This window comes from Balaenoptera borealis (genome assembly GCF_965194805.1).
Source record: "Balaenoptera borealis genome assembly, chromosome: 5".
Taxonomy (NCBI): domain Eukaryota; kingdom Metazoa; phylum Chordata; class Mammalia; order Artiodactyla; family Balaenopteridae; genus Balaenoptera; species Balaenoptera borealis.
The window spans coordinates 55,553,395-55,576,775 of NC_138862.1; the positions used below are offsets into that span (position 1 = coordinate 55,553,395).

The 23,381-nt window shown below is 37.9% G+C and overlaps 1 protein-coding gene across 1 annotated transcript; it reads left to right on the plus strand.

The window, feature by feature from the left end:
* The first annotated feature begins 5,060 nt into the window (after positions 1-5,060).
* HHLA2 (HHLA2 member of B7 family) lies at positions 5,061-23,380 on the plus strand. Its single transcript, XM_082394813.1, has 6 exons — positions 5,061-7,363; positions 8,934-9,284; positions 10,289-10,555; positions 17,864-18,177; positions 20,773-20,914; positions 21,282-23,380. The coding sequence occupies exons 1-6, from the start codon at positions 7,228-7,230 to the stop codon at positions 21,326-21,328; spliced, it is 1,257 nt and encodes a 418-aa protein (XP_082250939.1). The 5' UTR covers positions 5,061-7,227; the 3' UTR covers positions 21,329-23,380.
* The last annotated feature ends 1 nt before the right edge of the window (position 23,381 follows it).

The window sequence follows — 23,381 nt, forward strand, 5'->3', positions numbered from 1 at the left end:
AGTGACAGTTTTACTTCTTCCTTTCCAGTTTGAATTTCTTTGATTTCTATGTCTTGGCTGATTGATGTGGCTAGAATTTCCAATACTATGTTGAATAAAAGTGGTGAGAGTGGGCATTCTGATCTTAAAGGAAATGCTTTCAGCTTTTCACTGTTGAGTATGATGTTAACTGTGGGCTTGTCATATATGACCTTTATTATGTTGAGTTATGTTCCCTTTATGCTCACTTCTGGAGAGTTTTTATCATAAATGGATATTGAATTTTGTCAAAAGCTTTTTCTGCATCTATTGAGATGATCATATAGTTTTTATTCTTCAAATTATTAATATGGTATATCACATTGATTTGTGGATATTGAAAAATCCTTGCATCCTTGGGATAAATCCCATTTGATCATGGTGCATGATCATTTTAGTGTATTGTTAGATTTGGTTTGCTAATATTTTGTTGAGGATTTTTGCAAGTATGTTCACCAGTGATATTGGCCTGTAATCTCCTTTATTGTGATATCTGTGACTGGTTTTGGTATCAGGGTGATGCTGGCCTCATAGAATAAGTTTAGAAGCATTTGTTCCTCAGCAGTTTTTTGGAATAATTTGAGAAGGATAGGTGTTAACTCTTCTCTAAATGTTTGGTTGAATTCACCTGTGAAGCCATCTGATCCTGGACTTCTGTTTTTTGGGAGTTTTTAAATTACTAATTAAATTTTATTACTGGCAATAGGTATGTTCATATTTTCTGTTTCTTCCTGGTTCAGTCTTGGAAGATTGTACATTTCTAGGAATTTGTTCATTTCTTCTAGGTTGTCCATTTTATTGGCATTTAGTTGTCCACAGTAGTCTTTTATGATCCTTTGTATTTCTGTGGTATTGGTTATATCTTCTCCTCTTTCATATCTGTTTTTAATGATTTGGGCCCTCTCTTTTTTTATTGATGAGTCTGGCTAAAGGCTTATCAATTTTGTTTATCTTTTCAAAGAACCAGCTCTTAGTTTCACTGATCTTATCCATAGATTTTTAGTCTATTTCATTTATTTCTGTCCCAATATTTATGATTTCTTTCCTTCTACTAAATTTGAATTTTATTTCTTCTTTCTCTAGTTGCTTTAGGTATAAGGTTAGATTGTTTATTTGAGATTTTTCTTGTTTCCTGATGTAGGCTCGTATCACTATAAACTTCCGCTTTTAACTGCTTTTGCTGTGTCCAATAGATTTTGGATCCCTGGTTTTTCATTTTCATTTGTCTCCAGGTATTTTTTAAATTTCCTCTTTGATTTCTTCAGTGATCCATTGGTTGTTTAGCAGCATATTGTTTAGCCTCCACATGTTTGTTTTTGCAGGTTTTTTTTTCTTGTAGTTGATTTCTAGTCTCATAGCATTGTGGTAAGAAAATATGCTTGATGCGATTTCAATTTTTCAAAATTTACTGAATCTTGTTTTGTGTCCTAGCATGTGATCTATCCTGGATAATGTTCCATTTGAACTTGAAAAATCTGTATAATCTGCTGCTTTTGGACGGAATGTTCTATATATATCTCTTAAGTTCATTTGGTCTAATATGTTTTCTTATTGATTTTCTGTTTGGATGATCTATGCATTGAAGTAAGTGGGGTGTTAAAATCTCCTACTGTTATATTACTGTCAGTTTTTCTCTTTATGTCTGTTAATATTTCCTTTATGTGTTTAGATGTTCCTGTGTTGGTGCATATATATTTACAGTTGTTATATCTTCTTGGATTAATCCCTCGATCACTATGTAATATCCTTCTTTGTCTCTTGTAACAATCTTTATTTTAAAGTCTATTTTGTCTGATAGAAGTATTGCTACCCTGCTTTATTTGATTTTCAATTGCATGGAATACTTTTTCCACCCCCTCACTTTTGGTCTGTGTGTGTCTTTAGATCTGAAGTGATTCTCTTGTAGGCAGCATATATACAGGTCTTATTTTTGTATCCATTCAGCTACTCTATGTCTTTTGACTGGAGCATTTAGTCCATTTACATTTAAAGTAATTGTTGATATGTATGTTCTTATTGCCATTTTGTAATTGTTTTGGTGTTGTTTTTGTTGTTGTTTTTGGTTCCTTTCTTCTTTTGCTCTTGTCCCTTGTTATTTGATGATTATCTTTAGTATTATGTTTGGATTCATTTCCCTTTTGTGTGTGTTTATACATTATAGATTTTTGGTTTGTGGTTATCATGAAGTTTATATATAACAGCTTATATATGTATCCATGATTATTTAAAGTTGCTGATCTCTTAAGTTTGAACACTTTTTTAAAATATAAATTTATTTATTTATTTATTTATTTTTGGCTGTGTTGGGTCTCCATACAAATTAAAAAAAATTTTTTTTCTTTTTTTTAAGTAATTAATTTCTTGGCTGCATTGGGTCTTTGTTGCTGCATGTGGGCTTTCTCTAGTTGCGGCGAGCGGGGGCTACCCTTCATGGTGGTGCACAGGCTTCTCATTGCGGTGGCTTCTCTTGTTGTGGAGCACAGGCTCTAGGCACGCAGGCTTCAGTAGTTGCAGCACGCAGGCTCAGTAGTTGTGGCACATAGGCTTAGTTGCTCCGTGGCATGTGGTATCTTCCCGGACCAGAGCTCGAGCCTGTGTCCCCTGCATTGGCAGGCAGATTCTTAGCCACTGCACCACCAGGGAAGCCCTGAACACATTTTAACAACTGTAACAACCTTGCATTTTTATTCCCTCCTCCATGTTTACTCTTTTAGCATAATATTTTACATATTTTATTTTGTGTATCCCTTAACTATTCATTGTGGATATAATTTTACTACTTTTGTCTTTTAATCTTCTTCCTAGCTTTATATGTGGTTGATTTACTACCTTTACTGTTTACTTGCCTTTTTGAGATTTTTCCTTTTGTAGTCTTCATACATGACCTTTTCTTTCTGCTTGGTGAAGTCCCTTTAACATTTCTTATAAAGTTGGTTTTGTGCAGCTGAGCAATTTTGCTTTTGCTTTTGCTTGTCTGTAAAACTTTTGCTCTGTGCTTCAGATCTGAATGATAGCCTTCCCTGGTTGAGTATTCTTAGTTGTAGATTTTTCCCTTTCATCACTTTAAATATATCATGCCACTCCCTTCTGGCCTGCAGAGTTTCTGCTGAAAAGTCAGCTGATAGCCTTATGGGAGCTCCCTTGTACATCACTTGTTGCTATTCACTCACTGCTTTTAATATTCTTTCTTTATCTTTAAATTTTACCACTTTAATTGCGGTGTGTCTAGGTGTGTTCCTCTTTGCGTTGACCCTGTTTGGGACTCTCTGTGCTTCCTGGACCTGGATGTCTGTTTCCTTTCCCAGGTTAGGGAAGTTTTCAGCTATTATGTCTTCAAATATGTTCTCTGTCCCTTTCTCTCTCTCTTCTCTTTTTGGTACCCCTATAATGTGAATATTAGTGCATGTGATATCCCAGATGTCTCTTAAACTGTCCTCATTTCTTTTTATTCTTTTTTTTCTATTCAGCTTCAGTGATTTCCACTACTGTTTTCCAGTTCACTGACCTGTTTCTCTGTATCATCTAATCTAATATTGATTCCTTCTAGTGTATTTTTCATTTCCATTATTGTATTCTTTGTCTCTATTTGGTTCCTCTTTATATCTTCTAAATCTTGTCAAAAACTTGACTTTTCACTCCCTTCATCCATTCTTCTCCCAAGTTCTTTGAGCATCTTTATAATCATTCCCTTGAATTCTTTATTGGGTGGATTGCTTACCTCCACTTCACTTAGTTTTCTTCTGGGGTTTTATCTTGTTCCTTTGTTCAGAACATCCTCCTTTGCTGCCTTAATTTGCCATTTTTATTTCTATGTATTTGGTAGGTTATGTTTCCTGACTTTGGAGATATGGCCTTTTATGGGAGGCATCCTGTGTGTCCCATCCGTGCTGTACCCTCTGGTCACCAGAGCTGTATGCTCTAGTGGTTCTCCCTTGTGGGCTGCGTGTGCCCTTCTCTTGTGGTGGGCTGACTACTGTGGGTGGTCTGGTAGGTGTGGCTGGCCCCTGGTCCTGCTGGTTGCCAGGACTTGTGTTGTGTGGGGGCTGCCAGCCACTGGTGGGTGGACCCACATCATGTGGTGGCTGGCTGCAGAGCCCCAGGGGGCCCTGGGGCTAGTTGTAGCCCATTGGTGAGCAGAGCTGGGTTCTGGGTGGGTGGTTGCTCAGCCAGGGGTCCCAGATATAGTGTCAGCCTACTGGTGGGCAGGACCAGTTTTCTGACACTGCTGGATATGGGCTCTATGTTGTCCCAAAGCTGGTATTGGCCTACTGCTGAGTGCAGCTGGATCCTGGGGAGGCTGACTGAGGGGTCCAAGGTGTCTTGTAGCTGGCATTGGCCAGCTGGTCGGCATGGCTAGGGTCCAGGGGTGTCCAGAGCAGGTGTCTTCCTGCTGGTGGGTGGGGCCTGGGGCCAGGGTGTCGTGGGAATAGAGCCTGTCAACTGGTGGGTAGAGTCAGTTCCTGGGGTTTCTGGCTACATGGCCCAAGGTGTCCCAGAGCGGGTATTGTCCTGCTGATAGGTGGGGCAGGAGCCCCAGGGGTTCCAGAGCTGATGCCATCCTGCTGGTTTGTGGGCTGAATCCTGATACAGAAGGCTGTGGGGCTGCAGTGGTCTTGGAGCTGGTGTCCACCTGCTGGTGGGTTGGTCCATGGCCTAGGGGATCCAGGGCTAATGCTGGCTCAGTGCTGGGCCAACTTGTGTCCTGCAGTCTCTGGCTGCCAGGCTGGGGATCCTGGAGATGATGCTGGTTCTCTGGTGGGCTGTGCAGGGTTTAATTCTGGATCATTGGTGGGCCAAGCCAAGTCCCAGGTTCTCTGGCTACAGGGCCTGGGTGTCCTAGAGCTGTTATTGATCATCTGGTGGGCAGGGTGGTCGCCCGGGGGTCCCAGGGCTAATACTGGTCCACTGAGAGTAGAGCTGTGTCCTGGGGCCTCTGGTTACAGGGACCTGAAGGTCTCAGAGTTGGTGTTTGGCCTGCTGGTGGGTGGGGCGGGGTCCCAATGGCTAGCTTTGGGGCCCCAGGACTCCTAGGACTAGTGCTGGTGTATATTGGGTGGGGTTGTCTCCTGGGTCCTCTGTTGGACAGGGCTGTGTCCTGGGGCTGCTGAGGCCTCAGGAGGTCTTGAGGTAGCAGGCCTGCTGATGGGCGGGGCTGAGTTGTCCCCACACTGGTGCTGACAGGCTGGTGGGCGAGGGCAAGTCCCGTCACTAATAAACTAGAGGGAGGATTCCAGAATGGCACTTGCCAGCATCAGTGTCCTCACAGTAAAGTGACCTCCCCAAAATGGCTGCCACCAGTGTCTGTGTCCCCAGGGTGTGTTCCAATTGCCTCCTGCCTCTCTGGGAAGCTCCTAAAGACCAGCAGGTGAATCTGACCTAGACCCTTTTAAATTACTGCTTCTGCCCTGGGTTCCAGAGTATGTGAGATTTTGTGTGCGCCCTTTAACAGTGGAGTCTCTATTTCCCACAGCCATCTGGCTCTCCCGAATGTAAGCCCTACTGGCCTTCAAAGTCAAGCATCTTGGGGGCTCATCTTCCCAGTGCAGGATCCTTGGCTGGAGAGGTTGATGTGGGGCTCAGACCCTTCACTCCTTGGAGAGAAGCTCTGCAATTGTAATTATCCTCCTGTTTGTGGATCACCCACCCAAGGGTGTGGGTCATGACCATACCACATCTCTGTCCCTCCTACCCCCGTCTTTGTGGTTTCTTCCTTATATCTTTAGTTACAGAAGATCTTTTCTGCTAGTCTTCAGGTCTTTATCATCAATAGTTGCTCCGTAAATGTGATTTTGGTGGGCCTGTGGGAGAAGATGAGCCTAGGGTCTTCCTACACTGCCATTTGGCCACTTGCCAAACATTTTAGCTATTGCTCTGAGAAAGATGGAAACTATTAGAGTGATAATTTTGACATATGGCAAATGTTTTCCCTATTTATTTGTATTTTAATATGTTTTTGTTGCTTTTCTAGTTTTTTTAAGTTTTTTTTTGTTTTGTTTTTGGCTGCTCCACACGGCTTGCAGGATCCTAGTTCCCCAACCAGGGGTCAAACCTGCACCCTTGGTAGTGAAAGCATGGAGTCCTAACCACTAGACAGCCAGGGAATTCCCTGCTTTTCCCATTTTTATGTAGACGTATCTGATATAGAAAAGTATAGCCATGTTAAAAAGGCCCTTTTCCAAGGCTGTATATTCATTTATTTTATTTTAGTATTTAAAATGTAAAAATGAAACTATAAATTATTAATTTACCAGGTTTCATTTTGATAGGATATTATGAAGGAATCTAACTTTACTTTTTAGAATAGTTTTAATCATTCTTGCATCTCATATCATACAACAGATTGAGTACAACTTTGTAATAGTAGAGCTCCCAAATGATTTCTTTAAAATTTTCTTTTAGAGGTTTTAAAAATTATCTATAATCCCATCACTAGAGAAAATCAGTTCCATTTACTTACTTGAATTTATATCATGTGTGTATGCATTTTGCCATCTATATTTTCTCACTTTTTTTAATTTTCAAAGTGCTGTTTGTAAACCATGATTTTAATGGCTGCTTCATAATCTGCACAATTATTGGACTTAAGAATATGTTTTCAGGTTTCGTTTTACTGTTTTTTTAATGTGTGATTATAAATAACACGATAGTTAACACCATTGACATTTAATATTTAATTGAATTTATTTTTAGTATACTTCCTATAAAAGCAATACATGTCCACTGTAGAAAGCTTTAAAAATAACTGACAAAAATTATTTTCCAGAGAACCACTATTTAACATATACCAAATCTTTATTCATTTAACAGCCATTTTTCAGTACCTATTATATAACAGGTACTCCTTTAGATGTGAAACTTGTTCTTCAGAGTTAACATCCTTCTGTAAATTTAGTGATATGTCATGTCAGCCTCCTATGTGCAGAAATGTGTGTGCTTTTAAAAAGGGACTATGCTTCTTAAAAGTTGCACTGTAATCTGATTTTTCTCCTGTAACATTAAGAGCTTTTTTCGATGCCATTGAACCATCTTTTACAGTATTATCTTTAATGGTTGCAGAAGTATTATTTGTGTGAATGTACCATAGTTAATTTAATGAATCTCCTATAGGCAGACACTTTAATTCTTTCTTTTCCAATTCCTGTTTGTACTTAAAATCTGTAACTTGTATATTTTGCTTCTCTTTGATAGTATAACTAATATGACCTCCACATGAAGAATGACCAGTTGGAAAAGCAAGATCCCAGATATGTAAATAGGACATCCCTCTTCCATGACCTCCACATGAACGCACAGGCAGCTCTTTCTTTCTTCTTCATTCTTATACTATCTCTATGTGGATCTCAAGGTAAGCACCTTTATAATACACCCAAGTGTCAGTTGTTTGTATCATTAGGTAGGAACATGAGCCACAAGGCAAGAGGGCTGTTTCCTCTGTAGCCATAGCTTGTCAACTTTTCTAACTTTTCTTCTATCTACTCTAAGGTTCTTTCTAATCTGTTATCTGCTACCAAATATAAAATCACTAGAAAGGCAAGTTTGATTGATTGGTTGATTTGTTTTTTTTTTTAAGTGTAAGCTTGGTACTTACTTGACACTTGACAAAAGGCATTATCAGCTTTGCTAGGCCCTGTGGCAGGCATTTTAAATTATCCAATGATATATTAGAGTTGTTTAGTAGAGCAGTTAGGGAGGTTGACAAAAACACTCCTTTTCTTTCCCACCTTTCCATGTCTTTCTTCTCAGCTTGATGCCACATTCCTCTAGCCCTTTGTACAGAGATAGACTAAATCACTCTAAGGCAAAGTGGGACATGGCAGAGTGGAAAGAGCCTCAGAGGAGGGGGCAGAGGAAAAAGACTTTGTGACAAGGCCATACGAACACCCGATTATCCCATCTCGGGTGGCTTTGACCAAGGTCAAAGGAGTTTAGTCCATTGTCCGTAAGATAAGGTCCTTTCCAGTGCAAATGTCACAGAATTCATAGATAGGGCACATGATCTACTTAAAATGTTTTGTGAATTGGTTAAAAAATCTGGATACTGCCTTCAGTGATTATGAAATGGTTAAGTATATTTTCTTTGCAAAAACCTGATTGTGATGAGTCCATTTGCTTCTTAAAATCACCTTCTGAAGTTGACAGTAAAAAAATATATATAAATATATATATATATATATTTAGATATATACACTCACATATACAAACTTATGTATATTAGGAGGATTGGACCTCTACATTTATATTCAGAATAATATTCCTTAACTATATTTTGATGGATTCATAGTATATCCTGAGAGTTGTCTTAAAGCCAAAATAAATGAATCACTTCATTTCGCCTTTTGGACTCCTCCTCTTTTGTGCACCCTTTCTTGAAACTAATGTCTACATATTCCCAACAGACCCCTTAATGCAGCATTGTCTTCTACATGCTCCAAATATTTCCTAACCCAACCAAGTTAAGTTTATTCTATTCTTTTAGGGCCTGCTGGCTCCAGCTAGCTGGATAAACTAATTTGTTATTGTTATAGTAGGTGTTAAAAATGAATGTGTTCAGGGAATAAAAATCAACAGGAATCTTTAATTTATATAATATACATAATTTCCAGCAACTGTAGCAGGCCAGGATCAGAGGAGAGATGAGACTATTGATCAAGCATGGAACAAAGTTTCTATGCTTTATGCTGTTGTCAATTCTCATGGTTACATTGACTACAACAGATACTCGATTGAAATTGCAGACACTCAAACATAGAGCTTCATGGCTTGTTTCTAGTAATTAGACTAGCAAGTGTTCTTGATAGATGATGTGGTCTGTTAATGATCAGGCTGCTGACTAGGATAGTTCTTCTAGGTAGTCCTGATATAACCCTTGATAAGCACCCATCACTAATTCTCTTCATAACTGCTCTTGCTTTTAGATATGGTCTTTTTAGCTTCCTTAAGTCATGTTAGTATGAGGGAGCAAGCAGTCATTGGAAGACTTGATGAAGATGTAATTCTCCCTTGCTCATTTGAGAGTGGGCCCGATGTTGTAATTCACTGGAAGAACCAAGATCACTACATTTACTCATACTACAAAGACAGTGACCAGTTGGAAAAGCAAGATCCCAGATATGTAAATAGGACATCCCTCTTCCATGGTGAAATTCACAATGGGAATGCCTCCCTATCTTTCAAAAGATTAAAGCTTCAGGATGAAGGAATTTACATGTGCTATGTGGGGACATCATCTGGAAAAATCATAAACAAAGTGGTACTAAAAGTGGGAGGTAAGTGTACATATAACATTTTACAAAACATGACAATGATACCATTCCATGTTTTCTGTACTGCCTTCTTCTTAATTTAATGTGCTATGGGCTTCCTTCCAAGATAATACATACAAACTACCTCATTATTTTTAATGCATAGTGTCTCATAGTTTAGACATGCTATAATTGATGCACCTGTTCCTCCATTAGTAGGTATTTAGGTATTTCTAGTGTTTTACGTTACAAAAAAATGTTGTGATGAACATCCTTATATTTAATACCGGGAAATGATCTGAAACAAAAGTATCAGAAGTAAAATTTTAATATGGCACTTATACCAGCAGCATAAGAGTATACATTTTCCCCTTAAGTCTTATCAACACCTAATATTACCCACCTTAAGAAATTCTGCCAATATGATAGCTTAAAATTATTGAATTGATTTAAATTACATTTTTCTGTTTTCTAAATGAAATTAATTGTAATACTATATGCTTTCCTCCTATTTGTATTAACTTTATTTATCTAATAATTTATTTATTGGGAGGGGCATTTTCTAATGGGTTGTTTTATCTAGCTCTTGTTCTTTCTCCCTCTGTTCTATTTATCTGCTTCAGACCTTGACTCAGAAATCTAAGAATTATGGGTAAACAAAGAATCAAAAAGGCTCTGAGTCAGTACCTAAAGAGTACAAACTGCTGTGTGAGCTCTAGTTTATCAGCTTTGACACCCACATTTTGACTGCTCAGTGAGGCCATTAGATTTTTTTTCTAGAATTCTTTCTAGAGAATTGAGCTTGCTAGTTGCTATGTATCCATACATGATCTTTTTTCCTTGTAGATCACCAGACTATAGCTTAAGGTTCTACAGAGTTTTTGCTGTTTTTCCTTTCAGAAACTGCCAAGTTTTGCTCACAAAGCTTAGCTTTTCATTTCATGGGTATTAAAATAATGTGTTCTGCACAGATGGGCTAAAAAGAAGCTAATGACAGTTCCTCACGTGCCCTTCTTTCTCCCACATAGCTTTTGTCACACCTGTGATGAAGTATGAAAAGAATGCCACAAACAGCTTCTTAATATGCAATGTGTTAAGTGTTTATCCTTATCCAATTATCACATGGAAAGTGGATAATACACCTATCTCTGAAAACAATAAGGAAGAAGTCGGATCTTTGGGTCCTTTTTATATTAACAGTAGAGTAAATATTACAGGATCAAATTCATCTTATCAATGTGCTATTGAAAACACATTGCTGAAGCAAACATGGACAGGGCGATGGACAATGAAAGGTAGGCTCCACAAGGCTTTACCTGTGTACCTGTGCTGTCAGAGATTGGGAGGGAATGGGGTCTGATTTACAGGTTAAGAGAGGAACACAAAGGAAGGAAATGCATTTGCAGCAGTTAGAAGACCAGGACTGGAGTCCCAGATCTAATATTACTGGCTCTATTACCTCAAGCAATCATTTTTACTTCTGAGCGCTGGTTCCTCGTTGGTAAAATGGAAGCAATTCTTACCTTGCAAGGTGTTTATGAGTTGAAGGAAAACAATTGTGAAATGGAAAGCAGAAAATACCTCCATGAACATTACTGTTTTTCTCTATGGTTCTTCTACATAGAATTTTCTACCTGCATTGCACTTTAGAAGATCAGAAGAGAAGGAAAGGATGCTTGTCTCCCAGCAGGTCACAACCTCTAATTTTTGCCAGTTTTTCAACCAACAGAAATTAGTATTGCTTCTGTTTAGTCTCTTTATGTTTAGTCTTCTTAAGTAGTATTAGCCCATTAATCTTTATCAACACCTCTACTCCTTCCTCTCATTTATTTGAACAAACCCAAACTCTCACCAGTCTCTATAAGCTACTGTTTAAGAAGAGTTTAAGGAGAAGAAAAATTAATTTGGCACCATTTATCTAACTCTGAGGAAAATTATCAATACTGTTTTATACTTCACTAGAAGCAAAGCAAATTTTTTCTGTAAATCTCTATTATATGGGGAAAGTGGAGGTTAGCTACCCTTTTTGGCCTTCTCTCCCCCTGAGTTTCTTTTTTTTAATATTTAAATTTATTGAAGTATAGTTGACTTACAATATTATATTAGTTTGGGGTATAAAACATAGTGATATTTTTATAGATTACACACCATACAAAGTTATTATAAAATATTGACTATATTCCTTGTGCTGGACATTACATCTCTGTGACTTATTTATTTTGTAACTGAAAATTTGTATCTCTTAATCATATTTAACTATTTCGCTTCTCTTCCCATCCCTCTCCCTTCTGGTAACCACTAGTTTGTTCTCTGTATCTGTGAGTCTGTTTCTGTTTTATTATGTTTGTTTGTTTTTTAGATTCCACATATAAGTGAAAACATACAGCATTCGTCTTTATTTCTCTACTTATTTCACTAATTATAATACCCTCCAGGTCCATCCATGTTGTCACTATAGCAAGATTTTATTCTTTATTTATGGCTTAGTAATATTCTACTTTGTGTGTGTGTGTGTAACTCAAATCTTCTTTATCCATTCAGCTGTCAATGGGCACTTGGTTGCCTACATATCTTGGCTATTGTAAATAATTGTGCTATGAGCTATGAACATTGGGGTGCACATATCTTTTTGAATTAGTGTGTTTGTTTTCTTCAGATAAATACGCAGGAGTCAAATTCCTGGATCATATGGTAGTTCTATATTTAATTTTTGAGGAACCTCCATCATGTTTTCCATAGTGATTGCACCAATTTAAATTCCCACCAACAGTGCACAAGGATTCCCTTTTCTCCACATCCTCACTGACACTTGTTATTTGTTGTCTTTTTGATAACAGTGATTCTGACAGGTGTGAGGTGATAGCTCATTGCAGTTGCATTGATTTGCATTTCCCTGATGATTAGTGATGTTGAACATCTTTTCATGTGCCTGTTGGTCATCTGTATGTCTTATTTGGGAAAATGTCTACTCAGGCCTCTGCCCATTTTTAAAAATCAGATCATTTCGTTTTTTTGTTTCATATTGAGTTGTATGAGTTCTTTATATGTTTTGGATATTAAACCCTTACCAGGTATATCATTTGCAAATATCTTCTACCTTTCAGTAGGTCACCTTTCAGTTTTACTGATGGGTTCCTTCCCTGTGTAAAAGTTTTAAAATTTGATTAGGTCTCATTTGTTTATTTTTGCTTCTGTTGCCCTTGCCTGAGGAGACAGATCAAAAAAGTATTGTTAAGACTTATATCAAAGAGCACACTATCTATATTTTCTTCCAGGAATTTTATGATTTCAGTTCTTACATTTAAGTCTTTAATCTGTTGTGAGTTTATTTTTGTATATGGTATGAGAAAATATTCTAGTTTTATTCTTTTACATGTAGCTGTCTAGTTTTCACAACACCACTTATTAAAGAGACTGTCTTTTTTCCACTGTATATTTTTGCCTCCTTTGTTGTAGATTAATTGACCATAAGTGCATGGGTTTATTTCTGGGTGCTCTATTCGGTTCCAGTGATCTATGTGTCTGATCTTTGTGCCAGTACCATACTATTTTGATTACTATAGCTTTGTAGTGTAGTTTGAAGTCAGGGAGCATGACAACTCTAGCTTTGTTCTTTCTCAAGATTTTTTTGGCTATTTGGCATCTTTTGTGTTTCCACACAAATTTTAGAATTATTTGTTCTAGTTCTGTGAAAAATGCCATGGGTATTTTGATAGAGGTTGCATTGGATCTGTCGATTGCTTTGGGTAGTATGGACATTTTAACAATGTTAATTTTTTCCAATCCATGAACACAGAATAGCTTTCCATTTATTTGTATTGTTTTCAATTTCTTTCATCAGCGTCTTACAGTTTTCAAAGTACAGGTCTTTCATGTCCTTGGTTAGATTTATTCCTACATATTTTATTCTTTTTTATTTAATTATAAATAAGACTGTTTTCTTAATTTCTCTTTCTGATAGTTTTTTTTATTAATGTACAGAAACACAACTGATTTTTTGTACATTGACTCTGTAGCCTGCAAATTTATTGAATTTGTTTATTAATTCTAATAGTTTTTTGGTGGAGATTTTATGGTTTTTTATGTATGGTATCCTGTCATCTGTAAATAGCAACAATTTTAATTCTTTTCTTCTAATTTGGGTTGCCTTTTATTTTTTTTTCTTGTCTGATTGCTGTAGCTAGGATTTCCAATACTATGTTAAATAAAAGTGGCAAGAGTGGCATCCTTGTCTTGTTCCTGATCTTAGAGGAAAAGCTTTCAGCTTTTCACCCTTGAGTATGATGTTACCTGTGGGTTTGTTATATATGGCCTTTTTATGTGAATGTATGTTCTCTCCAAACCAACTTTGTTGAGAGTTTTTATCACAAGTGGTTGTTGAATTTTGTCAAATGCTTTTTCTGCATCTTTTGAGATGATCATGTGATTTTTATCCTTTGCTTTATTAATGTGGTATATCAGATTGATTGATTGATGGATATTAAAACATCCTTGCATCCCTGGGAAAAATTATACTTGATCATGACATATGATCCTTTTAATGTGTTGTTGAATTAATTTGGCTTACAATATTTTGTTGAGGATTTTTGAATCTATGTTCTTTGGGGATATTGGCCAGTAATTTTCATTTCTTGTAGTGTCTTTGATTGGTTTGGTATCAGGGTAATGTGGCATTGTAGAATGTGTTTGGAAGTGTTCTCTCCTCCTCAATTTTTTGGAATAGTTTGAGAAGAATAGGTATTAACTCTTCTTTAAATATTTGGTAGAATTCTCCTGTGAAGCTATCTTGTCCTGGACTTTTGTTTGTTGGAATTTTTAAAATACTGATTCAGTTTCATTACTAGAAATCAGTCTGTTCAGCTTTTCTATTTCCTCCTGAATTAGTCCTGGAAGAGTATAAGTTTCTAGGAGCTTATCCATTTCTTCCAGGTTGTCCTATTTGTTGGTGTATAACTGTTCATAGTATTCTCTTATGATTGTATTTATGTGATATTGGTTGTAACTTCTCCTCTTTCTAATTTTATTTATTTAGCACATCTCTTTTTCTTGATGAGTCTGGCTAAAGGTTTTTCCAATTTTGTTTATCTTTTCAAAGAAACAGCTCTTAGTTTCATTGATCTTTTCTATTGTTTTTTGGTCTCTACTTCATTTATTTTCACTCTGACTTTTGGTATTTCATTTCTCTACTAGCTTTGGTCTTTATTCATTCTTCTTTTTCTATATCCTTTAGAAAAGATATGTTATTTGAGATTTTTCTTATTTCTTGAGGTGGGCCGGTATCGTGATATACTTCCCTCTTAGAATTGCTTGTGATGCATCCCATAGATTTTGGAACATTGTGTTTCTATTTTCATTTGTCTCAAGGTGTTTTTTGATTTCCTCTTTGATTTCTTCATCGACACTTTGTTTTTTAGTAGCATATTGTTTAGTCTCCACGTTTGTGCTCTTTCCAGTTTTCTTCCTGTAAATTGATTTCTAACTTTATACTATTGTAGTCAGAAAAGATGTTTGATATGATTTCAATCTTCTTAAATTTATTGAGACTTGTTTTATAACCTAGCATTGTGACCTATCCTGGAGAATGTTCCATGTGCAGTTGAAAAGAATGTATATTCTGATGTTTTTTTGTATGGAATGGTTTCTAGTTATCTATTAAGTCCATTTAGTCTAATGTGCCATTTAAGATCATTTGCTTATCTGGGAAACTATTTCTTCTTCAATTCTGAATGATAACCTTCCTTGGTAGAGTAACCTAGGTTGTAGGGTTTTTCCCCTTTCAGCATTTTAAATATATCACACCACTCCCTTCTAGCCTGCAAAGTTTCTGCTGATACATTAGCTGATGGTCTTATAAGGGTTCCCTTTTATGTGACTCTTTGTTTTTCTCTTGCTGCCTTGAAAATTTTTTTGTCTTTAACTTTTGCCATTTTGATTATGATATGTTGTTGTGGATCTCTTTGGGTTCATCTTGTTTGGGACTCTTTGAGGTTCCTGGACCTGAATATCTGTTTCCTTCTTCAGATTAGGGAAATTTTTAGCCATTATTTCATCAAATATGTTTTCTACCCATTTCTCTCTCTCTTCTCCTTCTGGGGCACCTATAATATGAATGTTAGTATGCTTGATGTTGTCCCAGAGGTCCCCTTAAACTATCCTCATTTTAAAAATGTATTTTTTCTTTTTTGTTGTTCTGGTTGGGTGGTTTCCACTATTCTATCTTCCAGGTCACTTATACATTCTTCTGTATTACCTAATCTGCTCTTGATTCCCTCTAATTTTCATTTCAGTTATTATATTCTTCAGCTCTTTTTTATATCTTCTAATTCTTTGTTGAAGTTCTGTGTTCCTCTGTTCTTTTATTGAGTTTGGTGAGCATTTTAATGACCATTGCTTTGAACTCTTTATCAGGTAAACTACTTCTCTCCATTTCATTAGGGTAGTTCTTTCATTTGGAACATATTTCTCTGTCTTTTCAATTTGTTCAACTCTTTGTTTGTTTATAAAATTAGGCAAGACAATTACCTATCTCAGTCTTGAAGGTATGTCCTTGTGTGAGAGTCTCCCTATGCAGTCTCTGTGTGCCCAGTGGCTTTGGTGGGAGAGCTGGATATGAAGCAAGCATGGAGAGGGGCTTTTTCTGGGGCACACCAGGGCTATTACTGGCACGGGCTGGAGCTGGGGGTTGGGGTGGGCTAGAGTTGGAGCCTGGTATGGACTGGGGCTTCTCCTCAGGTGTGTTGGGGGCTGCTGCCTTGATGAGGGGTGGGGACTAGAGCTGCACCAATCACAGGCCAGGGTTTCTTCTGGGGCATGCTGGGGGTGCAGCCTTGGTAGGCGCAGGCTGGAGCCAGGGGGGCTAGAGCTGGAGCCTGGCACAGGCCAGGGCTTTTCCTGGGGCATGTGAGGACTACTGCCTTGACAGGGGTTGGGCTGGAGCAGTGCAGGGTCTCCCTCATGGGTGTGGGTCCTGACTAGATCACTTCTCTTCCCCTCCTATTCACCTTGGTGTATTTTTTTCTTTATATCCTTAGTGATAGATGGGCCATTCTGCTGGTCTTCAGGTCATTCTCAGAGAGAGTTGTTCTATATGTAGTTGTAGTTTTAGTGTGTCTGTGGGAGGAGGTGAGCTTGGGGTCCTCCTACTCTGCCATCTTGGTCCTGCTTCCATCCCTGAGTTTCAAATTCTCAAAATATTCACCAAGAAGACACTAAAAATATGAATTATTCACTACCTTTATATGATGTCAATAGTGTGAGCAGCCACTGTTCTCTGTTCATCAGCCAGGCAGCAATGGAAACATGGGAAAGGGATGAAAATATTAAATTGCAAATATTTTCTATGGAAAATCATAATTTCTCATGTTTATTCAGAAATGAGTATCCTGGAGTTCCAACAGTTCCGTAGGCTCAACGCTATTTTGTCTTGTTGAGGATCTATTATGTGCCAAGCTTTGTCACTCTCAGACTGTGAACTTAAGAACCATATGTGTACTAGATGCTGTGGACTCTTACTTCTGGATCCATGGCATCTAGTACAAACATGTAAAAATAAAACTAAACCAGGAACGTAGCATACAAAGAGAGTGAGTAATTCTGTTCACTGTGGTTGGGTATGGATCAGGTTTTTACAGAATATATGCTTAAGGAAGTTGCATAAGGGCAGAATTTTAAAAGAGCAGTAGGAAATTCCAGGAGAACATGGGCATTCCAGGCAAAAAACATACTACATGCAAAAGCACAGAGGAGTAAATATTGCTTGAATTTGTGGAAATATAAATGGTTGAGGGTTAAACTGAAGTATCAAAAGATAAGCCTAGAGTAGAAGGCAAAAACCAGATCAAATGCCTTCATCTTGCTAAAGAGCTTGAGCTAGCCCTGGAGGTAGTATGGAGCCAAAGAAGGATATGAAACATTGGAGCGACTGGAAGTGGCATTTTAGATGGCTTGCTTTGGCATCACTCTCTCGCAGGTGGACTGCAAAGTAGGTATGTCTAGAACCAGGGAGAACAATTCATGGTAGTCCATAGAGGTCAGCTGACAGAACCAGAGAATAGGAAGGACAAGATGGAGTTAGCTCTGGAGGGGCAAGCTAAGAATACCCAGCAGAGTCCCTGTTCTAAGAGTTCGGGCCAGTGAGGAATTACCTGCACAGTTAGAAATACACTTCTTATGTGCAAGAAAAGAGACTCTGTCTTGAAAGAGAGATTAAGAAGTGGTTGAGGCCATGAAAGTAGCAGAGACTGCCACGGTGTAGATAGTGACAAGGACGTAACTCCAGCACTCAAGGTCAGCAGAAGAAGATCACTGAGTTTAAAAGGCTGATAACCATAGCAACATTCTTGAGTGATCACCGTCAGGCTGTAGGAGTTAAAAACCTGGTGTGTCACCTCCCTAGCTGGCCCAGGCTTAGGCCTCCTGAAGCCTAAGCTTAACCTTGGTGGGAGACTTCGAAATAGTGGTAGTAAAGCTTTTAATAAACTCCACAGCACAAATATCTCATTGCTTTCCAAAAGGTATTTTCAAAGATATTTCTAAGTATAACTTAGAAAATTCATTTGAAAATTTTGTTTTCATTAATCTTTACTTTTCTATTCTGTTGTTAGATGGCCTTCATAAAATGCAAAGTGAAAACGTTTCACTCTCATGTAAACCTGAAAACAGTTTTTTCCTACCAAATCAAGATTTCATAGTCATTTGGTCCAGAGTGGACAGTGGGAATTCTTTGGTCCTGGCTTCCTTTCTGAACTCCTCACAAGAAACAATTATCAATGAACCCCTACTTTCACGGAACAAAGAGCCGATAAACCTGCATGACTTCTCTCTGACTCTGAAGGATCTTCGTCTTTCAGACAGTGGGGAATACTTGTGCAATATTTCTTCAAGCAAGTATACTTTACTCACCATCCAAACACTGCATGTAGGTAAGTTACAAGTAGGGTTGGATAATGGTTTTCGGGTACAGCATTAGAGATTGTGAACATCAAACAGGAAAATTAGGTTGCCATTTCAAGAATACCTTTGAATAGAATTTCTGAAAATACTGTCTACAGGGATACTTCCAGTCAAGACAATCTCCTTCCTTCAACCACAGGCAAGTCTTGCATAAAAAAAAAAAAAAAAAAGAAGAAGAAATTACTCCCAGAAGATTTCCTTTTTAGGGTTTCAGGGCTTCAGAAATGAAGAGGGAACCTGTATGTTTTGTTACTCTGTGGGCTGAGCATCTTCAGTTCTTGCTTACCACTGTGCCTCATCTGTGCCTCAGGGTCTGGGTTTGGAGAGTTGAGGCTGTGTAGGCACAGGAGAAAGTTAGAATTTGGACTCTGCTGGATGCTGGGGAAGCATGGTCTGTGAATCTGGTGAAAACAGTTATCAAAGGACATTTGAAACATTACATGTATGCCTGATTTGGCTTTTTTTTTTTTTTTTTTTTTACCTCTATTGGTGGCTAACTGGTAAAACTCATTAATTAAAATATTTCTAGTCCAGTATCAGAGTCATGGAATGTGTACTCATGAAGTTGACTTTCAAGGTGGGCTGATCACCCTTACCCTTAAGTGATCAACTTGACATCATGGGAGACCATGGTGCTTCTCTTTCTATTCTTTATTAAAATATGAGTCAGTGGAACATATGTTTTAGAAATATTTTTATCATTCTAGTTATGAAAATTAGGAGAAATAACAGATTTGAAGGTTTGGAGATTCTATGTAGGGCGTTTTGGAGATAAGAGTACAGAGTTGTCCTTGGGTCAAGGACAACTTCAAATAGATAGAAACTTCAAGACACTGAGTGATAACACCCTTTGTAGAGTTGCTACTTTGAGGGTACTGAAAACTGAGATGCAGATGAAGCTCCTATTTTTCCCCAAAATAGGATTGTCACTTTTATGTAAAATACAGTTAAACTTTAATTCTATTTTCTTAAATGTTGGATTCATTTTGGAGTTTAGAAAAATAATCAGGAAGAAACAATCTGAAGACCACATCTGGCCCATCTTTCTAATTAGAGGTCTAATTTTCAGTTTACACAAAGTGAAGCATCATGACCATTCCATCTCTGTCAAAGAAGAGCTTTTCAGAACCTCTCATTCTGAAGTAAAATACTGGTCAGTTGAGACTACAAGAGGGTTTGCTCGTACTTCCCCCCAGAAAGAGGTCTATAGCAGGAACTACCCCAGCAGGGCAGGGAACAGGACAAACACTCTTTCAAGGAAACTTGGTGTTCTGTACTGAATTGCAATTTTCTGCTTGCTGCCTTGCCCAGGAAATACTGCAGTATTTGAAAAGGAGGCCCAGATAGTGGGGCTTATGATTCCTAGAGTCTGGATCTTCTCTAGAAAGGTTGCACTGAATTGAATGAAATTAAATAATTCTTGCTAAATTTTGCTGCTGAATCAATATGTGATCTTGGACAAATCCCTTTACAGATGGGGGAACTGAGGGTCATGGATAAAGTAAGAAGCTATACATTGCAGAATTTTCTTCAGGAGGAAACATATGCCTATGAAAACACTTTAGGAAGTCAACATTTCTACTTAATTACTCCTTCTCTACATGGGTATAGAATTTCAGGATGACAATTATGTGGAGAGATTGTTTTATTGGTTGTAAAACATTAAGTAAAAGTATATTCATAAAAATTGACATCCGTTATACAGAGCTGTTCATTTTAAAGAAAAGCCATAATTATCTTCCCCCCCGAATTTGACCTCTGTTCTCTAATGCTTGCTCCTTACTCTTTGGTAGAACATGGATTGTAAGATTAGCTGGTTCTGACTTTGGTTACTCAAGGTCTCCAAGTTTCTGGCTTCTGAGTTCCCCACTTCCTTTAATACTAATTATAACAATGCTAGTTCCAACCAAGATGCTGAAAAGAGTTCTGGCTCCTCCAGTTATTCCTGAGGAGCTCCAAGCACTATTGGTTATCCTGGTGGTCACCTGTCACCTTTTACTCAAAATCATGGCTCCTACTCAACTCTTCTCATCCCCTCTGCACTGCTCATCTCTATTCCTCTAGGAACCTGACTTCTCCAAGCCAAGGGTACACTGCAACCTCCCTTCATCCCCCAAGGAATACGCTAGGCTAAGGTTAGTTTGTAGTCATAATTATTCCTTTGTAAAAGTGTGTTGATTATCTTATTACAATAAAAAACAATAAAGACTTAAAATACATAGAAGACTCATTGTCTCTCAAGTTTTCAGACTTTTTCTCTCCTGACTCTCATCCCCACTAGGCCCTAAATTGGTTAATATCACAGCTTTGGCAGGTTTCCCACAATAGACACATTGAGGTTGGGAGGTATTATTTATGCTCATGAAAAACTCTGGTCCAGACAGGGCTGTTGTTCATATCTTTAACGGGTCTTTTCACTAGGAAGAGTCTTTTCACTAATATGAAATCTGTCTCCCATCCAGAATGCAGAAATAGCTAGTTATAAAATTAGTAAAGATACTCTACTCACCCATCTATACATTTTCTTTTATTTTCTGGTAACTTTTCTTCCAGCTTATAGACTTTTTGTTTGTTTTATTTAGAAGCAAGTCAAGGAACAGTTGTCGGAATAATTGTTTCAACATTGGTGGTAGTCGCAGTTTTGTTGCTTTCAGGGGTAACTCTAGCTGTTAAATCAAGAAGATGCATCTGTTTCCGCACAGGTAATATCTCTTGGAGGATTTGGTCTTGTGCCTGGGTGTTCAGGTAGAGGTTTATCAAAGATACACCTGCAGCTGCACACCTACACTGCTGCTAGGCATGTAAATAGATCTGAATTTTCTGCAGAGTTGTTTTTAAACTTTTTCAAAAATTCTTTAAAAGATGCCCACATTTCCACCTAACTATTTACTTCTAGGAAATTATCCTGAGTTAAATGGTCAGAGACACAGCAAGCTATATACAAGCACATCCATTGAATCACACTGTCAGTTTTTCATTGAATATTTTAATAAATAACAGGAAATTGATTAAGTGAATTGAAAGTCACGTGTTATTTAAGTTGTTTTATTTGTCTTTTTTCTACTAAAGAGAGAAAATTTAGATCTGGCAGTAAAATAATACACAGAATGATCTGAATTATCTTGCATTGAAAAATAGCTGGAAAGAAGCCAAAACGTTCTTTGCCTTTGTAGAGAGGTACTACACATCTCTCCACCACACATCTGCCCAGGTACTTCTATTATGTCTGGACTTCCTTAAGTCCCTGGGCTCTGTTTTCTCTTTCTTTGAGCTTCCCCTATAGTTGCTACTGCTCAAAACAGCATTGTCTTTGATGGGCTATTTTATTTTAATCCCTGTTTAGTTTTAAAAAAAACTTTTTCTAAATTTTCTGCTAGAAACCTGTGTTACTTACAGCAATTTAATTACTTGTAGTAATTTAACATGATACATTAAGATTCCATGGTCACAGGACTTCTTAAAAGACTTTGCTTTTATCAACAGAATTAGATCTATGAAAAGCTTGGATTTACTTATTTCCACATTTTACAGATCAGAAAACTAGAATCCAGAAAGTTAACACAAATGCTAAGTAGGTATGTGAAACAGACTCTTATATGCACCACCTAAGATGACCCAGCTAACCAGTGGCAGAGGTAGATCTAGGCCCCAAGAAGCTCTCCCTTCTTTCATAATCTCTCCGAGAAAGCTCTGAGTGTCCTGGGAGGTTGAAATAGATCGCATGTCCCTTCTTTTGATTGATATTTGCCTATTGTCCCTGCTGAAGTTAGGGTTATTTGATATAGCAGACACCATTATTGAAGGTAGGATTTTAAGGGTGATAGTGAGTGAGGATTTCACGAGTTGTAGCCCTGTGATTGTTTATACTAATAGGTCAGTCCCCTTACTTGTTGCTCCTGTCTCTTAGCTGCCAGAAGTAGAAAAAGATGGGAGGTTGCAGGTAGTCTAGTTTGTCCCCCACATGCAAACCCTAATATAATGATACTTGTGATTAGATTAGGTTCAAATTATAGGAGAGGGGGCACTACATACTGCTCAAGAATGATGGTTTAGTTTCTATATTGGAAGTGTGCACAAGTGAAGTTCCAACACAAAGTACCTGGCACACTCAAAACTGGACAAAGGGGAGCACAGAAGACAGTGCATTCCCCCAGAACTTTGCTAGAAAACCTGAACTTGAAGGGACAAGGAGAAAGAGCGGTGCCCAAAACCTGCAAGGAGAGTCATGGAACAAGCTGTGTTGTAAGGAGGGTGACCTTCACTCAGAGGACACAGCTAGACTATAGGGAAGGAGCTAGAATAAGTACCTGATTTTGCCCTTCCCTCCCTTTGATCTCCACCCCAACTGGAAACCAGAGGGAAGAGAAGCCCTGCAGGTAGAACCCATCCAGGTCAGCTTCCCGTAGCAGAGAGCAGGATGGATTCTGATTCTGGAGGAGCAGTCAGGAGATACCAGCAAAAACCATGTTAGGGTATTGACCACTTAAAATAAAAAGAAGTTCCACAGTTCTGTAGTTAGGTGGGCTGAAAATATATTTCATGCTGTTAAACTAAAAGTCACAACACCTCCAGTTCCCAGGTTGTTGTTTCATATGACTATGGCTTGTATGTTTTCTTTTTAAAGTCCCTTTTCTATCACTCTGTTTTAAAATGCCCTTAGTATAAATGATCCTAGATTTTAGCAAGACCCAGAAGGAAGGCCTTCCTTAAGAAATGACATTATGTTTCTTTTTCCTATCCATCACCACCTTGGCTATTTTCCATTGTTTATATTTGGTAGGAATCAGGCCAACAATCTTAAAGAGCCAGGAATTGCTGGCCTGGTTGAATTGCCTTTATCCCTGCTTTGGAGGACTTGAATCAGCCATAAGAATTTACTGCTGTCTGTTTCTGATGAGGTATTTGTACATTAAATGCATTTTTAATGCTGTTTGTTTGTTGGAAAAACGATTTGAAGAGGGGAGTAACTAACGTGCTTCTAATAATTATACTGAGGAGGGAATAAGGGAGAATTTGGGTGTTTGCGGAGACATGTTTTTCTAAGTTCTGTTTTTTCTTGTAGAAGGGCAACCATCTACTGATCAGAAATCTAGCCATGCCAGTACTGCAGAAGAAAACATGGTAAGGCATTTCCTTTATCAAACTATTTATAGTACAAGGATGCTACTC